The sequence below is a fragment of the Eptesicus fuscus genome, chromosome 22, assembly GCF_027574615.1.
Source record: "Eptesicus fuscus isolate TK198812 chromosome 22, DD_ASM_mEF_20220401, whole genome shotgun sequence".
NCBI lineage: Eukaryota > Metazoa > Chordata > Mammalia > Chiroptera > Vespertilionidae > Eptesicus > Eptesicus fuscus.
Window position 1 is genome coordinate 28,348,541 of NC_072494.1, and position 18,685 is coordinate 28,367,225.

The 18,685-nt window shown below is 44.5% G+C and overlaps 1 protein-coding gene across 1 annotated transcript in view; it reads right to left on the reverse strand.

Annotated features, from left to right (window-relative positions):
• Positions 1 to 13,833: 13,833 nt before the first annotated feature.
• The window catches only part of CENPF (centromere protein F), a 49,262-nt gene continuing 44,410 nt past the window's right edge, over positions 13,834 to 18,685 (reverse strand). The window contains exons 19-20 of the mRNA XM_028152196.2: positions 18,286 to 18,464; positions 13,834 to 14,759 (exon numbers count right to left, since the gene is read on the reverse strand). Coding sequence (XP_028007997.2) covers positions 14,562 to 14,759; positions 18,286 to 18,464 — 377 coding nt within the window. The 3' untranslated portion in view covers positions 13,834 to 14,561. The remainder of the gene's footprint in view (positions 14,760 to 18,285; positions 18,465 to 18,685) is intronic.

An 18,685-nucleotide genomic window follows, 5' to 3' on the forward strand; every position in this document is an offset into this window, starting at 1 on the left:
CAGACCCTTCCCTGAGGATCCTCCAAATCTCCCCAAGATCCAGGAAATAAAGGATATGGCCAGTGTCCACTCTGATTGGTAAGTATTGGCAACATATCAGTTGTTTCATGTTATTAATAGCATCCCTGCATGTAGGTTACCAGCCTGCGCCCTACAGGCATTTGAGTTGGCCACCTCTGCTCAAATCTTAGCTGCCTCTCCACCTCATCCCTAGGTGCTCAAATGAAATTCCTCTCTTTCTTCTGCTCCCCTATATATCTCAAAATATTTGGCTTATGTAACCTTTAGAACATGACTCTGTTATAGCTCCATGCCCAGGGAGAGCCCAAACAACTTCTATGCACAACCTCTCAGCTTATCTAACTCTCTGCATTGCTGGTTGTCAATTTGCATGACAAAAAAACAAAAACAAAAACAAAAAACCCTTTCCCCCAAAAAAACCCTCTGCTCTCTTCTCGGGGCCTCCACCCATCCCAAGGTTGCTGTTTATTACTGAATTTGAATACTAAATTTTGGGTTACTGTTTACCTACAACAGGCAAAATAAAGAGGAGCAAGGCTTTATTACAGAAAAAGTTCCCATAGATTATAGGGTTACTGTCACTTTCCTAATAAAACTTGAATAATCAGCAGATACAAAATAAAATCAGAAATGGAATTTTCTGCATAAGAAACTATCTAGAAGACCTGGGGGCAGGGGGGAACAGGGTGGAGGCAGATAAGGGGGGGCAGGGTGGAGGGGGATAAAGGAGAGGGAAATGGAAGACATCTATAATACTGTCAACAATAGAAAAAATATTTTTTTTTAAAGAAAATATCTAGAGGACTAAGCTCCCCATCTTAATCCTGGACTCCTGTGGTGGCCAGGATTTGGCTGCATTTCAAAATAATAAGCACTTGGTTCACAAGGCTGTTTAAAGGAAATAAGAAGGCATAAAATCTCAATCATCCAATATGGTTCATATTAGAATAAATTGATTACTCAAAACCTAACGTGATCAGAACTCTGCCAAGAGGCTGGCGAGCAACAACTGTTGACACGGTCCAACTCCTAATCAGTTATTTGTAACAAGTGATCCTTTAATAACCATTCCCATTTATCTTTGCTCCTTTCAGCCGAGAGGAGGAGGAGGAGAAAGAGAAGAACCCTCAGAGGGAATAAAAAAAAAAAAAGAGTTCCACACTTTTTTTCCCTCTTTTTGAGTACGAGAAAATGTGGCCATATGCAAAGAAAAAATTCAATGCTGTCAGTCAGACCCTGAACAGTGAAAATTAAGTTGCTCTTTCCATCCCTGAAACGGACTTTATGTTTATTTTTATTTTTAATCCTCACAGGAGGGCATGCTTAGAGAGAGGAAGGGAGAGAGGGAGAGGGAGAAACATCGATCGATAGGTTGCCTTCCAGGGATCAAACCCACAACCCAGGTGTGTGCACTGACTGGGAATCGAGCCAGCAACTTTTTGGTGCATGGGATGACACTCAATAAACTGAGCCACTCCAGCCAGGCTAAACCTGATTTTACAGAGCAGTTGACTTACTGACGTGGTCCTAAGAATAGAAATATTGGATGAGGAGATTTGGTATTATGATGCATTCCTTAAAGAGAAAACTCTTTTTTCTCTTATAATGGATATAAAAGTATAAAATTACAAGGTAATGCATCAATTTTCAAAATGTTCCATTCTTGAGAGTGTCAGGTGGGCACTTGAATTATCGGGAGGAACACTATGAAAATTATATGATTGCCTAAACCCGTGGTCGGCAAACTGCGGCTCGCGAGCCACATGCGGCTCTTTGGCCCCTTGAGTGTGGCTCTTCCACAAAATACCACGGCCTGGGCGAGTCAATTTTGAAGAAGTGGCGTTAGAAGAAGTTTAAGTTTAGAAAATTTGGCTCTCAAAAGAAATTTCAATCGTTGTACTGTTGATATTTGGCTCTGTTGACTAATGAGTTTGCCGACCACTGGCCTAAACCCTCTGCTGTACATCTGAAACTAATACAAAATAATATTGAGTGTCCAAAAATAACAATAATAAAAGAAAGCAGAACTGGAAACTGTATACTCTGAAAAAAAAGTTCCCATTCTTTCTTGGTTGCACTTTATTGAATGAGGAATCCAGTGTAAGCTTCTAAATTTCCAAAAGCAAACTTTCAGTCCAGTACCCTGAATCATGGTAAGCATGGCAAATTTAAAGAGAAAACTCTGAACATGTTTAAAACACATTATGATTTTCTGATAGACAATCAACTAAGAAACATATTTACAGCAGCCTTGAACAAGAAAGCAGCATTTTTTTTACTCTGTGGAATTTATGTGGAATTTACAAAAGGAATCTCTCTCCTCCTTTCTTCCTAGATCAGTTTTGGTTAAAAAAAAAATTTTTTTTTTTGAAGGTAGTTGTTTGACTTTCTAATCTTCTACATTCCTCATAAGACAGCCCTCAACTTTTCAAGTTATTATCCTGACACCCCATGAGGAAAAATATCTTTTGTAACTGTCTAAAGATACGATAGGATTATCAAAGCCATATGGAACCAGTTACATAAATCTGGAAACACAAGTCAGTATTGCTTGTTCTCCGGTGGTATAAGTTTTCAGTAAAACAGGTCACACAAACCAAGAAGAACTATAAACACCGGTGATGGAGAGCCTGCCAAGACCACACCCGATGACCTACACAAGCACCAAGGAGAGCATTGGTGATACCACTACAGCAGTTCCATGGCCACTTGCTTTTGAACTGAACTTGGAGTGGGGCATGGATGCAGACATTCCCACCCCTGGTGCGGACCTCTATACTGGACAACGCTGACAGCAGTCAGCTACACTCACCGCTTCCCCGCGTCGTCCTTGAAGGCCTGTGCTGGAGCGGGGGGCCTCCAGCTGGGGCCCTCGGAGAAGGACGCCTTTCTCCGGGTCAGCTCCGGGGTGCCCTGGGACAAGCCCAGGAGCGAGAAACTTGTGTCCGTCTCTCAGCGGCCGCAGGTGTTCCTAATCGCCCCGCATTTTGCCTTGTGGTGCAAATGAAAGAAGGCCTGGCTGGGATGTGAAATCCACTCAGCTCCTTCCTTCCTTCCTTCCTTCCTTCCTTCCTTCCTTCCTTCCTTCCTTCCATGGCCTCTGTTAGCTGCTAAGCAAAAGTCACCGGACTACCTGTCAAGGTTGCGTCAGGACCCTCTGGTACACCCTCCTGCATTCCGACATCCCAGCAAGATAGAGAATTGGGGAGAGCTCTTTTTCCTTGTCTTTCCTTTGAGGCTCTCTCCCTTCAAAGTCCTACTGAGAAATAGTCTAACTCAGTGGTCGGCAAACTTCATTAGTCAACAGAGCCAAATATCAATAGTACAACGATTGAAATTTCTTTTGAGAGCCACATTTTTTAAACTTAAACTATATAGGTAGATACATTGTTATTAATTTAATTAGGGTACATGGTATTTTGTGGAAGAGCCACACCCAAGGGGCCAAAGAGCCGAATGTGGCTCACAAGCCGAGGTTTGCCGACCACTGTTCTAACTTATGAAGCCTCCTCCTGGCTTCGGATGAATCCCCTTGACCCAATTAGTTCATCTTGCTTTAGTGATTATGGCTTTATAATGATGAAATGAAAAAACAACACAATATCTCTACAGTATCAAATGTCACGTCTGCCACTACGTGAATGCATGATTGGAGGAAACCATTTAAGGATATGTGCCTCAGTGTTCTCAACTGTAAAATGGGTATTTGAGTATATAGTTGTTTTTTTTATTCAGCATTTATTTCATGTCTAGGCTCTCATGTCCATAATGATTTCTATAAGCTCCTCTTTCCTAGAGATTGCCCTGGGGTTACCCCCAAAGGATCCCTATTTCTTTTCCATGCTTTCATTTCATAAATATTTGATGAGCTCATACTATATTACAAGCATTATTCTAAGCACCACAAGGAGGGAAAGAAAGGATGAGGAGAAAGAGGGGAAAGAAAGGAGACACAAAATTCCATAATCTCATGAAACTCACTAGAGAGAAAGAGAGAGTTTGAAAGAAAATATTGAGCAGGTAATGAATGGTGATAGTGCAGAGTATCAACACCTAAAGGAATTGTGGGAAAGAGGACATGCAGTCGCCTGGCAGAGTGACACGCACATGCAAAGCCCTGAAACAAGGTTGCCTGGCACCTTTGAGGGATAGCAGAGGCCAGGACAGAATGATGGGGTGAAATTAGAAGGTGAGTCAGGAACATGATGGGAGCAGCGTGCGAAGGCTCCTGTGAGGACACTGATTTTCTCTCCAAGGTAGAAGGGAGTCCACTGCAGATTCTGAGCAGAGGAATGGCACCGTTCCACTTTATTTTAAAGGCAAAGCACGGACTCAGAGAACCTCGTTAGGGGACGATTGTACAAATCCCGGTAAAAGATGACAGTGCTTTGGGCCCTGAGGGAAACAGTCATGATAGAGGTGGGAAGAGATGGCTGGATGCTTTGTGTGCATTCTGGAAACTCTTGGTTCCCTGCGCATACATCCAGGTAGCCGTTACAAGCTCTACTGTGAGCTCTTGCTTTGAGTATGAGGAGCAAGAGCCACCTACGTGCAGCGACTTTGTCTTTCATCTTTGTGCCTAAATAGAAAGGCCCTCCATTCTTGTTGTAGGTGCTTCATGAACACCATCAGAAAATGAATGAACCTGGGACAGAATAGAGACATCAGAAATCGACCCAACAAATATAGTCAACTGATCTTTGAAAAGGGGGTAAAGGTGATTCAATAAAGGGTATCCTTTTCACAAATGCTGCTGCGAAAATTATGCAAAAATTTAAAAAAATAAAAATCCAGACACCTTACATCTTTCACACAAAAAATCAGATCAAAATGGGCCATAGACCTAAAGATAAAACACAATAGTATAAACTTCTAGAAGAAAGCATCAGAGGAAGTGCCTTTGGGCGTGGGGACGAGTTTTGATACAACACCAAAAGCATGACCCATAGAAGAAAAAATGGTCAAATTAGACCTCATTAAAATGAAAAACTTCAGCTCTGCCAAAGATTCCATTCCCCAATGACAAAAAAAAAAAAAAAGAAAGAAAGAAATGATAAACAGAAGTAGCTACCGAAGGAGTAATGGCAACAGCACCTCTGAGCGAGAGGCTCTCCAGGGAGACAGTTCCTTGACCTCACAGTAGCCGCTCCAAGCAAGCCGCAACACCTGCCCGAAAGCCCGTGAGGCCCGCTGCGCCAGGTGGAAGGAATATTTAAATCAATTCCACTGCTCCCCCTGGGGTTTCTCCTCCCCCTGCCAGGAGCAGGGACGGCCCATGACCTTCAGCCTCCTGGGGGTGACAAGTCTTGGAGCGGCCTGTGTTGCTCCCTCCTGGGATCTGCAAGGTGTCACAAGAGTGGGGCTGACTTGGATACGCCCCTCTTTCTGGGATCTGGGGAGACAGAGCAACACAGAACAGTATCAATTCTCACTTGCTGGAAATGGATATTTGTAGTGGTGCTGTTGTTGTTTTTTTAAGTCTTGAAGTATTAACAGAAAGCCCGGTCAGTAGGTTTTGGTGGAGAGAACAATGGTTTCTAGAACGTGTCATGCATTCCGACACATGCGGTGGAAATGTTTTAAATGGTGAAAAATATGGGTTAAAGAATTTATTCAAAATTAGTTGTATTACCACCAAACACATAAAACCACCTCCGTCATCTGTGTCAGGCAGGGTCCAATCAAGGGACAGAAATGACACCAGTTATTTAAACAGAGTGAATTTAATCAAGTATTGTTAATTAAGTATCCTAGAACTGAAAGAGGAAAAAAAGAGGAAAAAAACACACAAAACACCCAAGGATTCAGAGGCTGTGACTGCAATAAGCAGCTACCCTGCTTAAGGCCAAAGGAACAGAGGGGAGGCATGAAAATGACTAGAATGAGAGGACCTGGGGGAAGGCCGGCTGGGGCTGGGGCTGGGTCTCTGAGGGCGTGTGATGAGGCTGGTGCGTGTTGGGAAAATGCTGAACTGACCCCCGATGCTGCTACTGAAATAAAGTGCCAGGGCCAGAGCGAAGAGTGAGCCGAAGGGTGATGCTGAGAGGAGACTAGCAGGACCTAGTCCCTCCCACCTCCAACGCTCCAGGTCCCTCGAGCACCCACGACCCGAAAGCCATCAGGGAATCAGATGGCAAAGCATAAGTATGGATTCCAGAGTGCCCGTGGCGGCATCACAAAGCAAGGTAGGGTTGAGGCTGAGAGAAAATCACCATTGAGGAACAGGAGGAAAGTTCATGTAAGTCAAAACAGGGATGTTAAAAAAGAAGTTCAAAAGTTAAATAGGTGAAACATGCCTCCTGAGATCGGACACACCTTTTAACATTCCTTTGGGAACCTGTTCCTCCCTGATGAGGCAGACAGACGGACATCTGAAGTACATAGGACATTTTCACCAGTTCCAAGCTAGGAGGAATGGATACATTAGGCTGTACTATACTTGGGGAGCCCAATAAGGTCACCTTATTAAAAGGGAAAAGATGAAGTGCATACACACCTCCTGGGCTTCCATCTCTTGACCTTTCTGCGACGAGATCCTTGAACTGTAGGCCTTCTTTATTTATCTCGGAGGAAGATGGAAAATTAGCTGGACCAGGAGCAAACGGTGAGCCAACTAATGAGAGAAAAGTGCCCCATTCTCTTGGATAACGGGACTAGCTCTGTGGACTCGGTGGCAGAGATTAATCTCGTGGAAAGTTCCCATAAGACACTCACCCAGTCCATCAGTCGAAACAGCTGTGGGCAAAGATTTGATTGCTTATTAAGAACCATTTGGTCTTGTTTTGTCAAAAGCCCAAGAGGATGGCTCTTAGTGCCAGCCAGGGCTAAGGCTGAGAAGTCAGTGCACCTGTCCAGTCCTCACCCCTCCACGTCCTGATAGAAGGGAGGGCAACTGCCATCCAGGTGCCAATCATCAGTAAGTCCTTATAGGCGTGGCCTGTAAGGGCCTAGGTCACAGTGGTTGGCAAACTCATTAGTCAACAGAGCCAAATAGCAACAGTACAACGATTGAAATTTCTTTTGAGAGCCAAATTTTTTAAACTTAAACTTCTTCTAACGCCACTTCTTCAAAATAGACTCGTCCAGGCCGTGGTATTTTGTGGAAGAGCCACACTCAAGGGGCCAAAGACCTGCATGTGGCTCGCGAGCCGCAGTTTGCCGACTACTGGCTAAGAGAATAAAAAGGCATAGGGCAAGCTTATTTCGCTTAGAGTCAAGCAGGGGTGGGGAGGTTTGTATGTAATGCTTTCAACAATAAAGATTAAAAATAAAGGCATAGGACACTCTACTGTCCCCAGGGAATCCTCAAATTCAGGTGAGGAAACAGGAATATACATAAGAGCATAGCATATGTTCCATTGCTGTGATTGAGTGCCAACCAGAGAGGCTGTCACTCCCAGGAGGAGGTGAGGGCCAGGGAGCATGGTCAGGGAAGACTGCACAGAAAAGGTAGGCTTACCTGGGCCCCGGAGGATTCAGTAGAACTAGGGGTCAGGACCGACCCCAAGGAACGGTGAGAAATAGTTTGGGAGCAGGAGTAGGAATGGTGGGTTAAGGCACCATAGACCCCTTAATCTGGACAGACTCGATGTTTAGTCTAAGTAGAGAGAAAAAATGTTTGGCCAGGTGATCATGGCCATGGCAGCCTTAGAAATAACACTTACTGCCGAAACCGGTTTGGCTCAGTGGATAGAGCGTCAGCCTGCAGACTCAAGGGTCCCGGGTTCGATTCCGGTCAAGGGCATGTACCTTGGTTGCGGGCACATCCCCAGTAGGGGGTGTGCAAGAGGCAGCTGATCGATGTTTCTCTCTCATCGATGTTTCTAACTCTCTATCCCTCTCTCTTCCTCTCTGTAAAAAATCAATAAAATATAGGTAAAAAAAAAAAAAAAAAGAAAGAAATAACACTTACTTAACTCGGGAGTTTTCTTCTTTTTGTAACAATCTAAGACCACAATTACATTCTTGATTTTTCCAACTGGAAAATAAATCTTTGAGCAATTAAAAGTTCTGCTTTTTTCATCATTCAGCTGTAGATTGATTAATAACTACTTAAGCTTTCTCCACGCAGGGCACTGTGTTAGGGACTCCCAAGCTTACAAAGAATTTTAGGCTAAGTGCCATTTGGAGAGAGCGGACTTGAAAAAGAGAAGCGAAGGAAATGTAAAGCAATGTGTGGTGACTAGGTTTTAGGGCATCGTGGGGGATGCAGAGACAATGATTTCTTATTCAGGATCTCAACTTCTTCATCTCCAAAGTGATAAAGAAAACCTAGGTCATCAAACCGTATTGTTATCATAGAAAAGGTGGATGTTCTAAAAGCCATTTGATTTTTGGACTTGTTGCTATTATAATTTAAATTACCCGGTGTTTAGAAAATCACAAAAGGCAGAATAATGACTGACCTCAAGGAGTGCATCAGGAGTCATTAGAAAATTACGTGCTTCCTCCATGTCTCCCCTTGTGTAACTTGGGTTTCAGAAGGTGCCCTGTACCCATTTAAGCAGAATGGCTTTTCACGGCAGAGAAAGGAAGATTATTAAGCAAATGGGTTTCAAAGGGCTCTCTTGCTCAGGGAGCAGGTCAAACTCAAAGGAAGTGTACAGAGTGTAGTTGTCAACTAACAACAACAAAAAAGCAGAGAGCAGACTCTGCAATTGAATCAAGGAGGTTGTGGGTGAAGTAACAGGATTTCCAAATGAAAGTTGCTTTAAAAAATAATGGTCTATTTTCTGATAAGAATCAAGTATTGTTAATTAAGTCCACAGTTGCTACAGAGGCTTAACAAACACCCATCTTTCTGATCGGACACCCTGTGTTTTGGAAATGCTTTCTGTTCTCAGCATTGGTTACTGTAGGTGGTCATCATAACCAGAGACTGGTGTGATCACAACTGGCTTATGCTAAGTAATGCCTTCCCTGGTGATAGGGCCATGTTTCTTGAGCAAATGCTGCCTGGACAAAAGTGGGTGTTAATGGCAAGAAAGAAAGTAGGAGTGACAGTTGGGTAGGCAATCAATCATCTCTATCACAGCAACCAACATTTTCTGTCTGTGGATAATAATTTTTAAAAATTTGAGTGAATTTGGACCCTGGCAGTGTTGCTCAGCAGTTAGAGCATCGGCCCACATACCAAAGGGTCGGAGGTTCAATTCCCAGTCAAGGACATGTATGTGGATTTCAGCGCAGGTTCCATCCTCAGAACATGCAGGAGGCAACCAATTGTGTCTCTCTTACATCGATGTTTCTCTCTCTCCCCATCCCTCCCTTCCACTCTCTCTAAAAATCAATGGGAAAAATATCCTCCGGTTAGGATTAACAAAACAAAAAACTGAGTGAATTTGGTTAAAAAGTTAAGTCTTTATTGACTACAGTCTATGCCACATTTGGGAAATCAGTGTGACTCTTACAAAGCAACATATTCTCTCCTTGAATGAGTTTATGACAACCTCCAGGGAGAAAAAAAAAATCTAATTTTGTTATACGTGTTGGACAAGACTTAGGATGCTAATTTGGGCTTCTGGTTTTCAAAACAACAGATTGGTAAGTGGAGTGTGAAGTAAATCTTCTCAGTAAGAACTCGTTTTAAGTGCTAGGAATGATGGGTCTCCTCCAGTGATTAATTCTTTCATTAAAATATGTTACAAGCAAGTCTGTAATCATCTGGTCTACCCACATGGAGGGAGCCGATTGTCTCCTAGATGGAATGCCCACTTCTGAATGCACTGAGGCAGCTCACTCATCTGCTCCGAATGTGGCTGTTTCAGAAGGAAACACCCGAGTACAAATCACAGCAGGGCACGTCTTCCCTTCCCCACGGGTCTGTGCTTCGAAGGGAGGTGCCCACAGCCCACCGTGTAGGTATGCGAGATAGGCTGCCCTAAATAGCACAGAGGAGACCAAGGACTGCGGGCTAACACAGGGCACCTCAGGGCCCGCGGCCGGGCTCAGTCCAAGAAGATGACCGTTCAACCAACCAGCAGGTGATCTCCGGGACAAGTAACCCCCTCACAGGGACTGCCCAAGGTCCAGCAGGAGGGGGTGGGCTCCCAGCCAGCAAATGCCGTTAGATAACACAGCTGCGATTTCAATGGCAAGAGGATCTGTTCACATTTAAAACTCAGGAATATCCCAGTGTTTTGCTAAAACATCCAACTATGGAAAGCTGCTATTTTCCAACCACTGGGGAAGAGCAAAAGAAGGGAAATCTCCTATTGTTATAACGGGGGAACTTCGGCTGGGTTAAATGGACTATGTCAAGGGTTAAATGGAATTAAATAACAAAGGGTTGAATGAAGTTAAATAAAGCACGTTTTCCTTAGATGTGGAGTTGTCCACGGCCCTAAAAGAAGGAAGGTTTTCCCACTGGGTTCAGAATGGGATTCTAAAAGGACTTGTCAAACTGCTGTCTGGCTTCCTGGGCCTGGGATCCCTTTTCTCTCCCCTGGGGGGTTAGCGGTAACAGTCCGGGAGCTGTGGCCTGGGGATGAAGACTAGAGCCACAAACTTAATAACCTCTTTGGGTCTCTTCTTAAGTGCTAAAATAGGACCCATTTCACAAGATTATTTAATATCAGCCCAGCTGGTGTGGTTCAATGGTTGAGCATCGATCTATGAACCAGGAGGTCACAGTTTGATTCCTGGTCAGGGCACAAGTCCTGGTTGCAGGCTCGATGCCCAGTAAGGGGCGTTCAGGAGGCAGCCGATCAATGATTCTCTCTCATCATGGATGTTTCTATTCTCTCTCCCTTTCCCTTTCTTTCTGAAACATATATATATATATATATTTAAATGTCTACTTTTATACTAAACTTTCATATTCAAAGCCTTACAAATCTTTTTGATTTTGCAAAGTTTTCTAAAACACTCTTTAAAAGGATATATTTAAAGTAAATATGCTTATGCATTAAATTAGCAGTTATAATTTTATGTTTAAAATTGTAGTAAAAGGTAACACAGTCAGATGCCATCGCCCTAGACTTGAGGTCTGCATTGCAGAGAGAAAAGTAGAAATTCTTATGTCACCTGAATATCTGCACTGTAACTCTCTGACCCTATTCCAGCATTTATCCAATAAAGATAATCTCCATTTTGCAATATTGTCATGAGATACATGATTATAATTATTAACACGGTGTCCCCAGACATAGGAGTCAGTGCTATCTGTGTCTCTTACTTCATCCCAGCCTAATGTCTCCATTAGATCCAAAGGTGTACGGTTTGAGCAACATGTGAAACGACTTTAGAAAATGTCTGTAACTCTGCACAGTGTTTTTAGGTGAGCCATGCTCAGGTGAGTGGTGGCATTAGACACCTGGCTCTTCCGGGAGGTAGGATGCTAGCTTGAGGCCCTCGCACTTTTCTAATGAGAACAGCCTGGGTGTCCCGACGTACTCCAAGTTCTGTTCTCTCTCATCAGTGGACCCAGCAGCACCCCTTCCTCTATTCTATGACAGGAATAGAAGTAGGAGGAAGAGCTGAGTTCAACGATCCTCAATTACCAACTCCAGTACTTAAGTGTCCTCCAAGAAATCATTTACCCCCTTTCTCAGCCACAGAGGAGAAATATAAGAGGCCAACCAATGATTAGTACAACTTCTGACTTAAAATAATTGTCCATAGGCCTGACTGGCATGGCTCAGTAGTTGAGTGGCAACCTATGAATCAGGAAGTCATGGTTCGGTTCCTGGTCAGAGCACATGCCTGGGTTGTGGGCTCAATTCTTAGTAGGGGCTGTGCAGGAGGCAGCCGATTAATGATTCTCTATCATCATGGATGTTTCTCTCCCTCTCCCAACCTCTCTGAAATCAATAAAAATATATTTAAAAAATAATTGACCATAGTTTCTCTCTCATTTAAATTACTTTCAAGATGTACAGACACAGCCTGAATGACTCTGGAAGAACCGGAGATCAATGGTCTGAGCCATGCTAAGAGCAGTTAGGCATCTTTGTGGATTCAAACGGTTGGGAAGTGGAATACATCTCCCCTCCTAGAGTGAGGGGGCCCTGGTAAGATGTGCCCTGACATCCTTCCAGATCCAAACAAATGTGTGAAAATGACACTGTGGTTCCAACAAAATAGATTGGCATCAAATGAGGAAAACCACAAGTCTCTAAAGGTTCGCGTGTGTGCAGGGGTGGAGGGGTGACTCTTAGGAAATCAGACTGTTAAAATGTGGGGTTTTACTCCCTTCTCGTTGAAGTTGCAGTCCCTTTGGACTCTTGACAATTCCCCAAAACACAGCCGTCTCAGTGCCTACAGAATATTCAAGACGAAAGAATCATCTCAGCCAACCCCCAGATAGTGCAGATGAGAATTCAATTCCTAGACTTCTGGGCTTGGTCTATTTCCTTATAGATTTGTCAGCTGGGATTCTATTTGTGACTCGACTGTTTGTGAGGTATTTCAGAGCTGGGACTGTAGCATACTTTTCTTTAAAAAAAAATTTTTTTTAAATTAATTTCATAGAGGAAGGGAGAGGGAGAGAAACATCAATGATGAGAGAGAATCACTGATCAGCTGCCTCCTGCACACCCCACACTGGGGATTGAGCCCGCAACCCAGGTATGTGCCCTGACCAGGAATCGAACGACCTCCTGGTTCATTGATCAAAGCTCAACCACTGAGCCACGCTGGCCAGGCCTTACTTTTCATCTTACATGCAGCTCAGCTCCTAGTCTACACGCGTTGTTAGGCCAAGGAAATGAACAATGTCCTGGCTGTCCCTTCACAGGGTTATGAACATGAAAATGGCAGGCACGCCGAGGATGCCCTGTAACGAGGAAGGAGCCGCAGCTCCGGCCCACCCAGGAAAAGGTGAAGAGGCTTTCAAGGACCCACAGGACGACTCATCCAGCCCTTCTGAGTGGAATCTTCCAGTCACTGAGGACAGCCAACAAAGCTGATGAGCTGGCCCCAGCGAGGTCTGTACGGGGCCATGCCCTTGAGCACATGGCAGCCTCGGGATGATCTGTGATAAGGACCCAGCACCAGACCATGGCCTCGAGCAACCGGAGAAACAGGAGGGAAGTCAGGGTATCAGCTTTCAGTACATGAATACCAAGCAGCATAGTGTCACAGCAGCATTATCCAACAGAGGCCACCTTGCAAAGGACGAGGTTAAAATACAAATGAACACGGGTCAGGGTTTATACATCCATCTGAACCGAAAGCCAAGAGCAAATGATCTTTTACTAACTCGTGTCCTGGAAAATTTTTTACCCTGATTCAAGGACACAAGGTCTCGGTCCAAAGTTTTTACATTTGGTATGGCTCATAATGCCTGCATATTTTCAAAACCCTGTCATCAGCCCAGCTGGCGTGGCTCAGTGGTTGAGCGCTGACCTATGAACCAGATCATAGTTCAATTCATGGTCAGGGCTTGGTCCCCAGTGTGGGGTGTGCAGGAGGCAGCTGATCAATAATTCTCTCTCATCACTGATGTTTCTCTCTCTCTCCCTCTCCTTTCCTCTCTGAAATCAATAAAAATATATTTTTAAAATAAGCCTGTCGTCAAAATGAGCTGGAAAATACCACATACTTATATCCTTGCTGATATGATTTAATGGGGACATACAATATGGTAGATACTGGCTGGACACAGTACATTCCCATACAATCTTCATGGCCTATATTCCGAATCGCCTTTTACTATAGCTGAGTATGTTTACCCACTACATACACTAGTATCACTTGCTAGACTGGTTTCACTTTTGTAAGAGGTGTTAGAAGTTGGCAAGAAGTGGTCACAATATTCATAATGCATTTATATTTAGGAATCATTTTTACAGAAACAAAGGTGATTTTTTTTATTAGAAAGAAAAAGAAAGCTTTATTTTAATACAACACCACTGCTTGTGAGAATGTACATCAAACTGGTCTTTAAAAAAAAAAAAAAAAAATCACAATGACAGAAAATTTGATATATTACATCTCTGAGGAGCCTGCAACCAGGCCACTTGGAAATCAACATACAGCTCCCACCACCACCACACACAAATATGTACATGTTGTATAAGCAAAGGTTTAGAGAACACATTGGAAGAGAAGGGTGGACACAGCCATGTGTGTGTATGTGAGCATGTTTTCCTTAGGAACATGTAACATGGTTTTCCTTCATTTTACTCAGCTCAAAGAAATTCTCCATCTGAAACTATCTCATGCCTAACACTAAATAGAGGAAACAGCACAGGCAAGTTTGCATTTACCTGGGAGCTGTTCATTGGAAGTATAAAATGTTTCGCTTTTTTTAGTATAAAATCCACACACAAACACAAGTTATATGATATAATGCTTTGCCACTCAATGCAACATTACAAAAAACCTTCCTTCTACACTACAATGTCCAGCTCTGAAGAGGAGTATAATGAGGAAGGTGACCAGGGCTTCCAAACTTTCCTAATACTTCTAACAGGGGATCCAAAGAGTACAATGTAGTTAGATGGACAAGGAACTGTTGTCTTCCCACTGACAATGTGTCCCTGACCACAGACAAGCCCCTGTCGGCCACCTGCCGGGTCCTAACACACAAGTCTCTTCTACTGGACCCGACAGTTCTCGTTGGGCTTGGTGCCAGCTTCTGGGCTGGGGGCGAGCTGGCCTCGCTTGGACCTCAGGCCCTCCCTGGGGCTGCCAGCCGAACGTCTCTCAGGAAGGTTACTGACCGAGAGAGGTCTCACGGGGGGTTCTCGGAAGATGCTGCCTGAATCCGCGGGGCTTTGCTGAGCAACCTTGACCTGCAACACAAGCACCTTTGTTAGAGTTTCGATCACATTCACATCTGTACAGCATGAAGAATCCTGTGTCATCAAAATTTAGGCTATTCTCTTCCCTAGGATTTGTACATAGTTTTACCATTTCTTCTTACCTAAGAACAGGCCCTACCTAACAGCTAGGACGATGTCAAACGGGACCTCTGACGAGTCACCTTGCAAACTGTCCTTGATGCCTCTGATGGGCAGAGACGTGCTCCCAAGGCCAGTGTGACATCATCAGACCAGAGGGCAGCTCTCTGAGGGCAAAGACTATGTCCTCCTTACCTCTTGTGCCCACAATATGCTTGACTACCCAGCAAACCTTCAATATACACCTCAGAGAACCCAAACCAGCTTCCGTTTACCCTAACTGAACCACTTGTCATTCAAATGAGCACAATCCAATGAGAAGTACCACCTCCACAGGGCATAAGCTTGATCTACAACATTTCAATGGCCCACCACCTGTTCCTCATATAACGGCGCTTTTCTCCTGCTCCCTGCATCATTGTCAGCTTCCATATTGGATCTGGATTAGAGCCGAAGGGCAGCCATCTAATAATCACGTCTGATGACAGTAAATCTCCGTTCTGATGACCGGTCTTTTAAAAGCCAGAAGGATCTCAGAAAATATGAGACTTAGAAGCCAAGGAGAGTCAAGACTTTTTTGAGGGTTACACAGTAGCGAAAGAAGACAGGGGGTTGGAGAGAAAGAGGAACAAGACAGCTGACGGGCACAAAAACTCCACTTAACCAAAGTTAGGAAGATCTTTAAAAAACCGAGAGGATGGGCCCTGACAAGGGCCACACGTGCCCAGCACCGACTGAGAAGCAGCTCAGCGACAGTCACTTCCTGCACGGCGGCCGCCAGGGCCCTCCCTCGGCAGCAGTAAGAAGAAAGAATGGAAATTATGTCTCCATTTATATTCTTTCCATAGGAAGAATGTGGCTTTAAAAGGCAGCTAAATACTTTTCATTACAGAAAACATAGCAAATCTGGCCAACAGATCAAATCCCTGGAAAGCTCGCCCCGACCTCAGATTATGTGCAGGACACGTAAAAGGAGCAGCAGCCCTCAAGGGCCAGGACCAGAACTCAGTGGAAAATCACTGTCATGGAAAGTTGAAGGGAAAAAACAGAGTTTTATGGTACTTTTTTAAAAAGTAGAAAGTGATATAAAAGGCAGGCGTTTCCCTTGAACCCATCAGATGCAGGAGAATCAAATTTCTAGGTCCACCATGGAAGAGACAGAGAGAGACAGAGAGAGAGAGAGAGAGAGAGAGAGAGAGAGAGAGATCACATTGATTCTCTTTTCTGAGCTAATAAAATTCTTCCTTACCCCCAGTTCAATAGCCCAGGTCTATCCTGGACTTCCCCCACCTCTAGGTTCAATTTCTCTGATACTGGGTTGAGGAAATTAGAGTCTGTGATCAGTTTAAACTATGGATTTGATCCTCATGTTGGTCAGTTAGCCTCAGACTGTGAACAATGAGATGAGGTCAAATGCACCAGGTACTTAAACTCCTAAGGGCACAGAAACCCTGACTGTCTTACAAACTATGTCTGCAGCCACAGGGGGAGAAGCCGAGGATGCGGACAGCTTGGTGAAAATGGACCTCATTAGAAGGAAAAAACTCAAAGTCCCACTAAAGTGGTGAGTGACTGATGCTGCGGTGACGCTTCACCATCTTCCCAATTCAGTGGCCCATCCACCAGCATCGACCAACCCCAGGTTCAGATCAAGTCCGCACACGTCAGGCTCCCTGGTCCCCAGCAAATTAGGAGCGCCTGGGTTTATTCAACCAGAGACATAACAGAGACTGACCCTCACCTAACCTGCACTTCACCCACTTTCCCCTCTGAACTTGTCAGATGTCACTGAGGGTCCTGCTAAATGACCTAGGGAATCATCTCGCTCAAAACTCAAGCCAGTGGCTTCAGGTGAAGGCTCGTAGTCCTGGGTTTCTGAGCAGCCGCTTTAGGAAAATGATGCCTTGCTCTATATTTTTCAAACTGAATAATAAAATATGCTTAACAGATGAGGCAAGCATTTTATAAGGCGACTCGGAAAATGCTGAATTAAATTAAAATTCAGCAGGCTGGGTTTTGAAGTTTGCATCTAATCACGAAGTCTCCTATAACCTCCTCTCAAGAGGGACTCCCCCCCATTCATTTGCACACGTGCACAAAATTGCTTAGCAATTCATAACCGCTGGTGCCTCCTGCCGCCTGTAGCTAATACAGGGGTCGCAGATCTGCAGGAAACCATGGTTACGACTTTGCGCTCAACAGATTCAACAGCAGTGTGGAGAGCAGGCCCCCTAGTGTGCAAAGCCTGTTTTCTAAAGTAAGTCTGAACTCCACACGCAAACTGCTGTACCATCACTTACTTCCTCATCAGAGGAGGGCAAAGTGACCCGTTGGTGATTTTGTGGGATAATTTCCTAGCACACCTTTAAAACCTCTATTTATTATTGCAGTCACTTCAGGACAACAGCAACAGCTCCACCCACTCAACAAACATCTGTTGAATGTGAGATGCTGCATTCGACATGGGACACTGGGAAAGCATAAACATAATCAATAACCTCACAGCCCTAGCTGGTTTGGCTCAGTGGATAGAGCTTCGGCCTGCAGACTGAAGGGTTCTGAGTTCAATTCTGAACAAGGGCAAATGCTCGGGGTTGCAGGCTCGATCCCCAATAGGGGGCCGTGCAGGAGGCAGCCCATCAATGACTCTCTCTCATCATTGATGTTTCTATCTCTTTATCCTTCTCCCTTCCTCTCTGAAATCAAGAAAAATGTATTTTTAAAAAAAAAGAGGCTTACAGAACTCACTCTGCAATTTAGAAGGCAGACTTTCAAGCAGGCAATTACAATAAAGTGGACTGGCATATCATAATGGGAGTCTGGGGTACTTACTACCTAGTCATGATTTTCTGCTTTAAGAGCCAAATACTTCACTTGATCCCCTAAGTGTGGGACCAGCAGCATGGGTATTCGTGTGCACTGAGGAAGGAGCAGCTGCCAGCCAGCCATGAGGAACCGGCCTGGCCCCGTCAGGACCTAAAAGCCCGACTCCTGGATTGAGGTCAGGGCTCATCTCACAGGTAACAGCTTTGGTCGAGCTCGGAAGCTTCACTCTTTAGGGCACTGGTTGCTTTATGGAAAGCTCTTGCATGGTCAGTGGAGAGCCAGGGCCTACCGCAGTATGCTCGCTGCAGTGTTTTGTTGTTACCAGCACCCAAGCGCTAAATCTAAGTGTGAGAGGGAGAGAGAGGGAGAGGAAGGAATGGGGGTAATTGATGGAGGAGGGGAAATCCTTGCACAAAATGACAGAATGTTTCTAATACAGACCTGAATGAGTGAAAGGAACTTTCAGACCTTTCCTCCTCACCCCTGAATTTTAAGAGCTCCTGAGTCAGAGGGTGCAGTGTCAAACCCTAGCCCTGGTAGCACTCTCATTTGCTAGATTTCAAATGGCAGATACTTGTTCACAGGCGTTTACCTTTTGTGATCTGCTGCCACCAGCTGTTGGTTTGGAGGCCTCAGCCTGGTTCTCTTTGTGGATATTGGATGGGGATGGAGTTAACTTCTGGGCAGCAAGGCGGGGGCTGGTCCTAGTTGCCATGGTTGTTCTTCGCAGGACATAGGGACTTGTCTTTCCCGTTGGGATATCAGCAAACCCTAAGGACAAAAAAAACTGCCTATCAACACTGCCAGGTCCAATTCTATCCATAATGGAAAAGATATGCACTAGGTCACGTTTTAACAGATAAGCGGGACTCCGAAACGCTTTCTCCTAGCTACAGAGAACAGAGATTACCTTCTCAGTTACCTGGGAGTCGTCACACTGAATGAATAACTAACTAACTAACTAACTAACTAACTAACAGGTTTTCTTTTAT